The sequence below is a fragment of the Peromyscus californicus genome, unplaced genomic scaffold, assembly GCF_007827085.1.
Source record: "Peromyscus californicus insignis strain IS unplaced genomic scaffold, ASM782708v3 Scaffold_10__1_contigs__length_136768540, whole genome shotgun sequence".
Taxonomy (NCBI): Eukaryota; Metazoa; Chordata; class Mammalia; order Rodentia; family Cricetidae; genus Peromyscus; species Peromyscus californicus.
In genome coordinates this window covers 90,419,071-90,431,824 of record NW_026294391.1, presented here as the reverse complement: position 1 = coordinate 90,431,824, position 12,754 = coordinate 90,419,071, and the positions used below count along the sequence as shown (strand labels likewise).

At 41.2% G+C, this 12,754-nt stretch overlaps 1 protein-coding gene across 3 annotated transcripts in view; it reads right to left on the bottom strand.

Annotated features, from left to right (window-relative positions):
* Mid2 (midline 2) overlaps nt 1–12,470 on the bottom strand; it is a 112,153-nt gene extending 99,683 nt beyond the window's left edge. The window contains exon 1 of one of the 3 annotated variants that reach the window (XM_052736860.1): nt 12,341–12,470. Coding sequence is in view for 2 of the 3 variants with exons in the window: in XM_052736843.1 (XP_052592803.1) it covers nt 11,704–11,707 (4 nt within the window). In the remaining variant the exon portion in view is untranslated. Of the gene's footprint in view, nt 1–11,703; nt 12,289–12,340 lie in introns of those variants that run through there. The other 2 variants (XM_052736843.1, XM_052736851.1) reach the window with 2 other exon arrangements.
* Nucleotides 12,471–12,754: the final 284 nt, after the last annotated feature.

Sequence of the window (12,754 nt, the reverse complement as noted above, 5' to 3'; positions counted from 1 at the left end):
TTTCAACCATAGACTTAGGAACAACTTCTATCAATGATGGCTTCAGTTTGGTTTTATTGTTAAATATTTTTTCAACTAGCACCTTCCTGTTGCAAAGCTCATCTTCCATGTGTGTTTTCATGCTTACTAAAGCAAATCAAGATCTAGATGGAAACTGGCAAGTTGAACAGCCAAAAATCTTCAGATGTGGTAACTTTCATTTAAGTGTGGACCAGAGAGAAAAAGAAATCTCCCAACTGACAGAACTAAACCAGTTTGTCACTTTTTTTGATTCTTGCACTAGTGTTTGTTCAAATATTGTCATTGATTAGTGATATGTGCATAGTCCTCTGACAGCAATCCCAAAATCTAGCACTTAAGTACAATAAATGTATACACAAAAAGATGTTTCTAAATCAAACCTGTTCAATGCGCTGAACTAACCATCTATTTAATGGAATCTCCTACAGTAAATTGGGCTGTAAATGGGAAGGGTTTTCTTTATAAGACAGACACTCCCGGTTAGTTTAATAGGTTCAAAGGTTTGTTTAGCTACACTTTTTTTTAAAAAAAAAAAAAAGACGTGATAGTTTCATTTTACAATTTTCAGGTACTTAGACATATATTCACATGTATGTCTATATAGAAATCTTATAACTGGATGCCTTTAGAGAAGAAAGATTACAACTTCCACACAAGGTAAGATTATTTCCTTAGATAATTTTACTTGATACCCCTTAGATGCTCAAATTGAACATGGCCACAAATGAACTTATACTCTCTGACCATCATTGGAAAAAAAAAAAAAAGCAATCGTTTCCTCTTTCAAATTTCCCTAAATGATGAATGTTCTTGCAAGCCCAGAAAGTGTTTATTATTTCACATACTGGGTGCCTCTAGAACATTTTCATTAACATATCAGTATTTCCAACTAACTCCCTCCTCTTCTGGACAGCATCAACAATTTTGTATTTTTATTCATAGCATGGTGACTGACACAAAACAGGTAATCAATAATGGCTAATAAAGCATTACTCAAGCCAAAAGTAAGAAGGTACGTAGTACTTATTGAGTATTTATTTAACTGGGTTCTCAGTACCATGTTAAGCACTTTGTATACATTATTCATTAAATTTTTTCAGACTGTGAATATGGTATTATTACTAGACCCATCCTACTTAGGAAAACGAGGCTCAGGGTCATTAGTAAGTCAACCAGAAACACAAAGCAAGAGCAGAAAGCAGTCTCCTGTCAACGTCTGTGCTTTCTCCCCCACACCTTTACTCTAATCATCTTTTACTTCCTTCACTGAAGTTATCTTGACTATTTACAAGAGGGGTTTTAAATGGCCTGCTTCCGCTTCTATTTTCGTCTCTCCACGTCCGTCTGAATCTGTCTGCCTCTCTGACTCCTTCCTCTAGGACTATCTCCATCTGACACTACACTTCCATTACAACCCTTTCAGGGCTTCGAGCAGTCCACAGTATCTGTGTTGAAAACTACCTAGGTTGGTCAGAAGCAATGCTGAAAGTCACTTCTACATGTTGACACCTACAGAAAATCAATTAAAGTACCACAGTTCCTCTGCCTTAAGAGGGTGCTGTATAAACGCTTCTTTGTGGGGAAATACCTTTTCAATTTCATATGCAACTCTAAAATGTGTTCCCAAATCAATATGACCCTTGAACCTCACTATGAAATTAAGCTTGGGGAAACATATTCTGGGGCACAATTGCTTATACAAGGTCAAATTAGGAGTTTTAACTAGGGGTTTCTGAACCTCCTAGAAATGTCTGCAGAGTGCGTGCATGTCATATGTATTTATTACCTAAAGAGGATTGTTCATAGCTTTCAACGGACTCTCAGAGGTGTCCTTAACAGTAAAGTCTAACATCAAAAACAAGCAAACAAAAGAATGCAATAGAAAGGATAGACAAAGTACAGAAAATTACTTATATAAGCTACCCCTTATATTATTTCTACAGAACTGCAATCAGTTAAGATAGTTACTTAAGATCACTGATGTTAGACTGAGGTTGACCTCTAACATCTGACCTTCCTACTTCTGTCTCCCAAGTGACAGGATGGGATGGTAAGCATGTGCTACCATGCCTGGCACTCCATTCTGTTTCATTTTATTAAGACACAGTAATACCATTAGCCAATTTGAGGGATTGAATAATTTTTGCAAGTTCCTCAAACATCTGTTTATTCATTTCTCATTTATTAAGGCTCCTGATTTTCATTAATCCTGTTTCAGCATGTCTGCAACTATTCTCCATTTTCCCTACTTCCATTACTATTTAAGCATCATTACAATACCAATTACCTTTTTCACAGTTTTATTAAAAAATAAGTACCATCATTACAAAAAAGTAATTTGCCCAAGGTCATACTTGCTTGCAAATAGCACAGCAAATGTTCCAACTTAGAAAAAAAAACCTCTAGAAATAAACCCGTATATTTACAGCCAACTTATTTTTGACAAAGCTTCCAAGATAATTCAGCGAAGAAAGAATAATCTCAACAAATAGTTCTGGGAGAATTTCATCTCCATGTGCACAAGAAATGAAGTTAGAAACCTATCTTACAACATACAAAAATAATGCAAACTAGGCATGGTGCTGTGTGCCTGTAATCTCAGCACTTGAGAGGTGAGGGGAAAGGATTATAGTGAGTTCAAGGCCACTCTGGACTACATAGTGAGATCCTGGGCTACACACACACACACAAAAAAATCTCAATCTACAAGATGAATAAATGAAAATGGATCAGTCATCTAAGTATAAGAACCAAAAGAGTAAAAGTCTTAGAAGAAAAGATTCCTGTAAATCTGAGATCACTTAGATTAGACAACATGAATTTTTAGATCACAGCAAAAGTACAAGCAACCAATACAGATAAATGCTACTTCATCCAAATTTAAACCTTTAGAGCTATAAACAACACCATTAGTAGAATGAAAAGGCAAAGGATCTTCCAAAGAAGATAAAAAAAATAGCCAGCAAACACATGAAAAGATACCCAACATCATTAGCCATTAGGGAAATGCAAACCAAACAAACACACTAAAATAGCTATAATAATACAAAGCAAACAAAAAGGGAAAGTAGCGAGTGTCTGCCAGGATGTGAAGAAATTGAATCCCTCATATATATGTGTGTGTGTGTGTGTGTGTGTGTGTGTGTGTGTGTGTGTGTGTGTGTGTGGTGGTGGTGGTGGTGTTGACACGAATGTAAAATGGTGCAGCTGCTTTGGGAAGTAGTTTGGCATTTCCTCTAGAGTTAAATGTAAAGCTAACCTCTGATCAAGCAATTCCACTGCCAGGTATGTACCGAATAAAATAAAAAATGTGCTCATTCAAAAACTCATGCACACCAATGTTCACAGCAGCAATACTCATAGTAGTCAAGAAGGAAACAACCAAAGCCTATCATCTAATATATGAATGACCAAAACATGGTTTATCCATAAGATAGAATAGAAACAAGGGGAGGAGCTCAGTCCTGCCTCAACTTGATGTGCCACGCTTTGCTGAAGCCCATGGCCTGCCCCTTTTGGAAAGGGGAGAGAGACAAGGAGTGGAAAGGGAGGGCAGTAGGTGGGAAGCATGGGGGCACTTGGAGGAGAGGATGGAAGGGAAACTGTGGTTTGTATGTAAAATAAATGAAAAAAAAGTTATTTAATCAAAGTTAAAAAAGATAAAAAATAAAAGTAGAGTATTGATAAATGTTGCAATACGGATAATCCTTTAAAATATATTTTCAAATGAAAGAAGCCAGCACAGAAATGTAGTATATTGTGTGATTCCCTTTATATGAAATGCCTAGAATAGGGAAACTCATAGGAATAAAAAGCATACTAGTAATCAAGACCTAGAGGGGGGGAAGGAGTAGGTGTAACTACATATATGTATGGACTTCCTTTCTGGGATTTCGACAATTTTGACTCCTCTTGATAGCTTAGTTCATTTTTTTTTTCAGATAGAATCTCCTGCATCTCAGCAGGCCTTGAACTCAATATGTAGCTAAGGATGACATTGAGCTCCTGATTCTCCTGCTTCACCTGCTTAGCGCTGGAACTACAGGCCCGCCACAACTCCCAGCTTGAATTGCTAACTTAAGTTGTTTTTCTAGGTCAGCAAGTCCCTGTCTAGGTCTTGCAATGTCCTGAGACATCTACAATGTTCAACAAGTATCAGAGAGTTCTTAAGCTTCAGCTCTTTTTCACTTAAAAAATATTTAAATGGCTGCTTAAAAAAAAGAACACCACTTAATCTCTACCAACATCACAAAATGCTTTTAGCAGAGGAAGGTTTACAACAAAAACAAAACAATGAGAAAATTTTGCAACTTCAGAGTTTTTGAATCACTGTTATGTTTGGAATTAGAGGGTGCTAAAGATAACAAAAGACTGAATCTGGTAGAGTATGACCCAATGACAGGTAATCACGACATTTTCCCCAGAAAACACAATTGCTTGGCATACAACACATTAATGAAATACATGAAATGGTAGAATCAACTGACATATTAAGAAATAAATGCCTATGTGCCTACAACCTAGAGTTTCCCTCCAGATGATTTAGTTCCCGGTACAAAGACAAATGTGCATGTTCTTTTCTTTCTGCTAGAAAATTATTCCTGCAGAGTTTATCTTCACTGTCTATCCTCTTCAGCTTGAGCTTTGTTAAGAAATAGGAAGAAGAGAGGGGAAGGATGGGTTACCAGTGAAAGTAAACTTATTGGTGAGGTATGACAATGCTCTGTGCCTGGAGAGAAACACAAAAAGGGGTTGCCTCTCCCTCCCTCCCTCCCTCTATCCCCTCTTTCTCTTTCTTTTGAGACAGGATCTCAATGAGTAACCTAGGCTAGGCTCTAACAGTTCTCTTGCCTCAGCCTTCCAAGTGCTGAAATTAGTCATGCCCCATCACTACTACCTAAAAGGAAGAGAAAATGCTTCAATGAAAGTGATTAAGATTTCAAAACAGTACACATTTTACACTTACAAGATGAAAAATTGATTCAAGTATTGCCCTCCAAATCTAGCATTAGCTAGCTCTGATCGAGAGTTATGATCAAGCAGCTGTGATCTGCACTTGACAGAATTCTATTATTTCCAATGCTGTTTGAACGTAACTAAATACCGACTTAGCCCAACAACTAATAGCCTACATAGTTGACATCTTCCAGATTTTCTGAGTATGGATCTTCTCTCTCTCTCTCTCTCTCTCTCTCTCTCTCTCTCTCTCTCTCTCTCTCTCTCTCTCTCTCTCTCCCCCTCTCTCTCTAACTACAATCTACCCTTCTTCTCCTAGAAAAGCCATAAATGTAAAACTAAGCCTTACCTCTGGGCTGTTGATTAAGAAATGAGCTAGAGTTTTATTTTTAAAAAACAGTTATACCAAAACCATCCTTCAGGATATTAGCATTAACTACCCATGAGACTCTCCTGAAAATATCAGAAACTATGCTTCTTCCTTGGAAGATGAACATGTAAGTCCAGGCTTAGTCTGTTTCTTCAAGTGCAAACTGCTGTTCAAGTTGAACTAGGATCACTGGATAATCCTTTAAGATGCTTTCTAGATCACATATCCTATTATTATAGAGTTCTTTCTATTTATCATCTTGCAAAAAAAGAGATCTTGGATGCTATAAACGAGTACTAAAATCATGACTCTTATTTACAAGCGTAACTAGACAGGTTAAGAAGTGATAAACACTATCACCAAAGGAACTAAAGAGACAAGGTGTATGACTGTGTCTTGGCTAAGCTAATGAAAAGTGTAGTAGATGTAGTTAGTTACCCATTGTACCTCAAGGAAGATTATAATGAATGTGTCAGTGAACAACTAAAGGGGAGGGGAATCCCTTGTGAATATCAACCAATGCAAACATCTTCTGAAACTGAAAAAGAAAACAATCAAATACAAGAACTTTATGATTAGTGAATGACTCATTCAAGTTCAGAGAAGATCTTTCGGAGCCCTGTGAATGTTGGTACATGGCTGTAATTCCAGCACTTGGAAAGCTGAAGCAGGAGGATCGCAAATTATTTCAAAGATAGCCTGATCTATATAATGATTTCAAAGCCAGACTGAGTTACAAAGCAACTGTTAAAAATTCTAACATAAAAATAGCCAATGCATAGAATTCTCTATATTCTACATGATGAGGACTCAAAATAGAAGAAAAAAATGGAGGTTAGGTAGGTTGTCAATGACTATAATTAAGTATAACAATAATCTTATATTTACATAGTAGTTTTATAGTTTTAAAAACCATTATTTCATTCTTATAATAGAGTCTTCTTGGAGTCTTATATCTAAACAGTGCTACCTTAGTGGTGCTAGGCAAAACATTTAAATTCATTAGACCACAGCTTCTTTATCTCTTTAATTAAAAGCACCTGTTGTATGCATAGCATAGGCTCTTGTGATGATCCAATGAGAATAAACTAAATTAACCTGTTTTTAAATTACATTTATTTGCATCACACACTCACTCATGATATACCCGGAACACTTTTTTACAAGCTAATAACATTTGGAAATTCATCCCAAACATATAATTGACATGAGAGAGGACAATTACACTTCTCCACAAAATCCCAGGAAAACCGTGGGTTTAACTGTAGTGTGTCACTCATATGTCTTCCCATTTAGGCTAGGGTCCTCCTGAGGGGAGAATTATCTCTACTGTTTTCTTTTAGTCTTCCTTCACACATTGAGAGAGCTCAGAACTGGAAGTTAATTACTGACCGGTACAGAGAACCTGATCCAGTTCCTACCTAATAGGTATTAAAGCCTACTTAGCATTTTATAGTACATGAATTTAATGCTAATTCCTTCCAATAATTAGCTCCTAAACCTAACACTTCAAGTATTTTATATAATGTAGTCATCATTAAAATGATTATCAAAAGAGCAAAACCCAAAGTTCTAAGTCTGCCACAAATACAAAAGACTAATCATAAAGTATGATCAAAATACATTGTATAAATAAGAAATTTTCAAAGAATAAAAATATTATTTAAAAAATGATTAATCGAAGTAACCAAAAATGGAGTTGCTGAGGTAACTTATAATGTTTGACAAGAATTATAAGTAAAATTCATAACACCATTATGTTAATGAAGATTACACTGGCAAAGTTATGTTTGGGGACCAAATAAAGAACAAACTTATTTACCTATGCTACTAGTACAGATGCTCATCCATTTTAAGACTGAATTTCCAATCCTCTCTTTTTCAATGAAATATTTTTTTAAATATTCAGTGATTTTTAAAGTATTTAGTGGTCTACCAGGATGGGCAATCATTTCCACTTCTACATAATAAAACTTGTAATGCATGTATGTAGGGCATTCTATTGAAAGTTAGGCTGCAAGGACCCCAAGTTCTGGTCAGTAACAAGGGACAGAAAACAGAGGCCTATTTTAAATCAAGCTTCTACTCTCCGGGGAACCACATGGATCCTAGCAACACTGAACAAAGGACTATAGACAAAGTGATAGAGGATTCTGGACTAGAAACCGTTTTTCTATCTCTGGACTGTACATATATATATACATGCACACATTTTGCTCTCCTGAATTAACATTGTCTTCCATGCCTACATATTATGTTCTTATCAGAGCAAATTGAAAATATTGAGATTTTAGATTTCAGGAAGAGTTTTCATTATATAATGGGTTTGTTATCGGATTATCTGGTCTCTGTAAGAGGATGATCCAGAGCCAGAGGATACTGTTCATCATCAACCAGAGGACTCTGACCTGCAAAAAGAGGCTGAGACCAAGCCCAAGGTCAGGCAAGCAGAATGGTGTGGAGAGAAAAGAACCCACACTTTTCTAACCCATTTATGCTGAACCAACATCATAGTGTATATTCTATTCAGGCAAATCTCCCATAGAGCAAATGATGATGGGATGTCATCACTTTTTTTTTTTCAAAATCCCTCTGCCATGTTTACTTATTTTATGCCATCTAGTAGCCTCGTCAGTTTACAGGCCTTCTAGGGAAAAATACAGGATCTGGAAGTTTGACTACCAAAAATGTTATGTGATTATGGTCATGAAAAACAAAAAGATGAAAAAGCAACAGACAGAAAAAGCCACAGAACACAAACCTCTTCAGCTCACAGAAAACTGTCAGTAGAGTTTTAGTATGTGAAAATGGGTAGCAACACATATATCAACCCTTGCAGGGGAGGAGAGAGGGTAAAGGGGTCTAGCAATCTGCACAGGGCAGATACTTAAGGAGGATTTTCTTCTCTCGCCACCACGCATCTGAACTTCTCACTCGATGCTATGCTTCCACACAGAGAGAAGCACTTTTCTAGCCTCCTCTGTGTCCCATTCAGTGATGAACACAGTATTTGTTGAGGATCCAGAAATAGAGACAGTTAGCACAATACAGACTTTGTACCAAAATTTCAAAAAGTGGCTCTATTTAGGGCCAGTGAGATGGCTCAGCTAGAAAGATCGCTGGCCACCAAGACTGACAACCTGAGTTTGATCCACAGAACCCATGTGGTGGAAGGAAGGAACTGATTTCCACACATTTTCCTCTAACTTCCACAAGCACACTACGGCATACATTCATGTTCATATGCACACACATGCGCACAAATAAATAAGTGTAAAAATTGAAGTAACTGCCTTTAAAAGCTCTTGAACTGTGTTATATCCATTAGGACATGTTACACCTTATACTTTGATGATACACTGGACATTCAGCTTAAGGAGGCACATCATAGACTCAAAGCTTTCTTTTGCACAAAAGACAGAAGGAAAACTCAACACTAAATGGAGTTGGAGCACACTCGGGTCTCTTCTAGCAGCTGAGTCCCACGGCTAACAGCTAGAAATTTAGCAAGATCTATAAAGATTGAACGACAGACACACAAAAACAAGCAGTTATCTCTAAAAACAGCCATCTGAGACATAATTTTGTGCCTCATCCCTGTCGTTGCCTTTAGGGTTCTACCTTCCTGTTGAAAAAAAAAAATTTAGTTCTAAGGGACCTGACAACCAAAAACAGTATTCTTTCCTCTTCGTCAAGCCAATGATGTTGGCTGAGTGATTTAAAAAAAATCTTCTGTAGTTTCCTTCTTAATTGTGGTGTCAGCAGATTTTATGGGAGGAGGGAATGGAAAGGTTCACTACTCAGAACACTAGTTGGACATAATTATGAGACTCCACTGGCACTATTTTAAGATCTGCAAGTTGGAGCAAGTTGCCCTGTTCTTAGAGGAAGGATTAACCAAACCAATTTTATCTAAGTCACTTTGCACTGTTCAGGTGATCTGTTCGTGAAGCAACCATGTCACTCCTCTTTGCAACAGTGCCTCGCAGAAGTGGTCTTGCAAGGTCCAACATGCTAGGTAGGAATCCCAGTAGTTATGAAAGTAAATGGGAGAAAGAGCCCTCCATGGCCCATAACCTCTCTTCCTACTCCACATATCACACTCCCCCACCCTAACCCTGCCCCAGTCCTAACCATGGAGCTGTAAGCAGAGTTCAGCATAGGACAAATATGAGCCCCAAATACTGGGTCAGGCCTGGGGCCTCAACCCAGCCAGCAGAGGCCTCTGTACTAAATTAAAGGTGCTTTAAAAAATATTGACTCATTGCTGCAAGGTGCTAATCATACTTGTATAGCCAGACCTAAAACTATCTATGCCACTTTTTATTGGGCATTAACTAACTGGCCCCATGTTGGCTAAAAATGGGTGAGGTTGTATATTCAAATGAGTCTGACTCAGATTGTTAAGTTAGAGCGCAATCAATATGATTAATGACTCGACTTAAAATCATCACCATTACTTTCTATGCCTAATTGTATATGTTTCCATTCAGTTACACATACATTTGGTGAAACAAATTGACTTAAGGTCTAAATTACAATGGCAATTTGAATCCCAAGGGGACTAATAATGGCAAATTAAGGTTTCTGTAAATTAGTGTTCCCGTTTATACCCAGTCAACCCCGTAACCCAATAAGGGATAAATGAAGTGCTTTCATTGAAAAGTATAATGCTGAGGTTTATAGACTCCTTTTATCTTCAAAGGACCAAGCCAATACTCACAATACCCAGTACATAATATTATGCCTGTTATGCAAGTGCAGCAACTGTGAAAGAAAGGTCATACAAATGTCCAAAGGCCGTGAAGCCGATGCAACACCATAGTTGCAATGGACTCTCTGATCTTCTTGGCTCCAAGACTTGTGTTTCAACCACATGAATCAAGTTTTGTAAGAAACAATCAAGAGAAATTTAATTCCCATTATGAGTCTGCATTAAGTGAATTGACTGAGCAGTAATATATAAAAATAGCGAAGACTGACTCTCCCTCAGGGCAGTGATGAGTGGGGAGGAGGTTAAAAAAAAAAGGTGTGTGTGTGTGGGGGGGGTTAATCCAGAGTATAGCTCTGTAAACCGAAGTGAGGAATATGAACTCTCTATTTGGCAACCCTATCTCCTATTGGAATATTACCAGAAATCTGTTTCGATTTCAGAGAGGAAGTAGAATGGGATTAAAATCAGCCCTTATGGTTCAATTTGAGAATCGGATTAATTAATCCCCACTCAACAGTTGTCTATTATTACAGTTTCCAGTGTTTTCCTTTATAAATACTCCCCCTCGGAGACACACAACTGCCATTCACCAGCCCCACCGCCAGAAATCTTCAAAAAAAAAAAAAAGTGATTCAAAAGCAAGAATCTGCGTTGCTGGATGTGCACAGGTTGATAGAGAAAAGCTGAGCGTGCAGGGACTCTGGTGAGAGATCTGGGTGGGCAAATGTTGGGAGGCAGAAATAAGAGACATAATAGCGACAGTGCATAAGGAGTGCGGAAGAGAGCGGAAAGTAAGGAGTCCGACCATCTCAGGGTCCTAATTTCCTGCTCGAAATAGAAATGCCCCCAAAATAAATATATAATGTGCTGCACGTGAAGTGCGAAATAACCTAAACCAGCTCATCACCAGTAATGTTAGAGTAAATCTGCTCTGCCGTTATTTACTTAATTCTTACGAGCCCAAAATGGAAAAGCCTCCCATGTCCCTGCTTCAGTAGCCGTGTGTCCTGTGAACACACTCAAGTTTTCCCTCTCCCCCACGGCGCTGCTTTCACAGCTAGGCCAGAAATAAGGAACCACCGGGACAGAGACGTGAAGAGCCTTTCCCCAGTGAAAAGGGGATTAAGTTTCTCCCGGGATCCCGCCGGCCGGGTGTCCGCAGCATCGCAGGCTGCTGCGCCAGCACCGCCGAACAAACCGCCAACCTAGGGGTGCCGCCCGGGCCGAGGACGCCGTGGATTGCGGGAGCGTGGGAAGGCGGCTGCGCCCTTTCCCAGACTTGCGCCTAGGCGCCAGGAGAGCCGCTCCACTGCTTTCTCCCGGCTTGGCCTGGCCAAGCGGGAGGCCTCGGGCCGTTCCCCTGCCTGGGATCTAGGAGTGCAAACTCCTTCCCACGAGGGCAGCGGCAGGAACCCAGGTCACCACAGTGTGCCAGACACCCTGGGCCCCGCTACTGCCGCCTGGAGCCTTGCAGACCCGGTCTCCCCGTCTCCCCCGTTCTCCCCGCTTCCCGCCGAGCCCGGGTGTCCTCGGCCGGCGCCGGCCCCGGCAGCACCTGAAGAGCAACCGGAGCCGGGGCCGAGCCCCGGCGGGCGGCGACACTAGACCCCCCCCAGGGCCGCGGTGAGGGGACGCGTTTTACCCATATTGTTCCCGGGTGCCAGCCATCTCCTTCGCGCGCCTGAGAGCGCCGGGCGCTCGCCGGCCTCCGCAGCAGGCTGGCTTGGGCTCCCGTGCGAGCTCCCGGGCCGCTGTCGCTGCCGCCGCCGCCACCACCACTCTAGGCCGCCGCCCGCCTTCGCTGCTGCAGCCGCCGCCGCCGCCGCCGCCGCCGCGCAGCAGCCGGGATCCGCCAGCCCGCGCGCCCCACAGGGGACAGCACGGAGACCGAAACGTTCCCGCGTCTGGGTCTCCCGGGCGAAACTTAGGAGTTTTCGCCTCTCAGTCCAGAGGCAGCACCATGACACCACCGCAGCACCACACTGTCATTTCCGCCGCCGCAGAGGGGGGAAAAAAAGGCAATCCCTTCGAAAGGAGGGTGGAGTGGGGGCAAGCGGAGTCGAAGCTGACACCCCAAGGGAGCACTGGGAGGGGCCCGGGCAGAAGGGGCGCTGGGCCACCTTCCTAGGCTCACCTTCCGCCGCCCCGCCACTCCCAGCTCCCCGAGCCCCTCCTCTGGAGGCGCGCTTACATGTTTTCTCCCCTGGCAGGAGTGACCGGAGAAACCTGAGCAAGCAAAGGCAGCGGGTGGGTGGGGTTCAGATTACTACTGTACCTACCAGCTGATTCCAGCAGCCTTTTCTCCAGCGCCCTGTCATCTTGATGGAAGACACAGGGAGAAGGGGCCTGAGCAGGCGTGTGTGTGTGTGTGTGTGTGTGTGTGTGTGTGTGTGTGTGTGTGTGTGTGTGTGTGTGTGTGTGTGTGTGTGTTGTGCGTGTGTCTGCGAGCGGGTACTGTGTGTGAAGTGCAGAGGGAAGACTATGGCCAAACTCTTCTCCCACCCACCACCCACTACCTCCACAAACCCCCAGATTAGAGCAAGGAAAAGGCTGTTACACCCGCCAATGAGAAGAGTCTGCCTGGATCCTCCGCACAGGTCCTACTGGTGAAGCTGTTCTATGCAAAGTTAACTAGAGAGTAAAACAAAAATAGTGGAGACAGAGAAGGGCAGACAATTGAAGGAAACCCAACC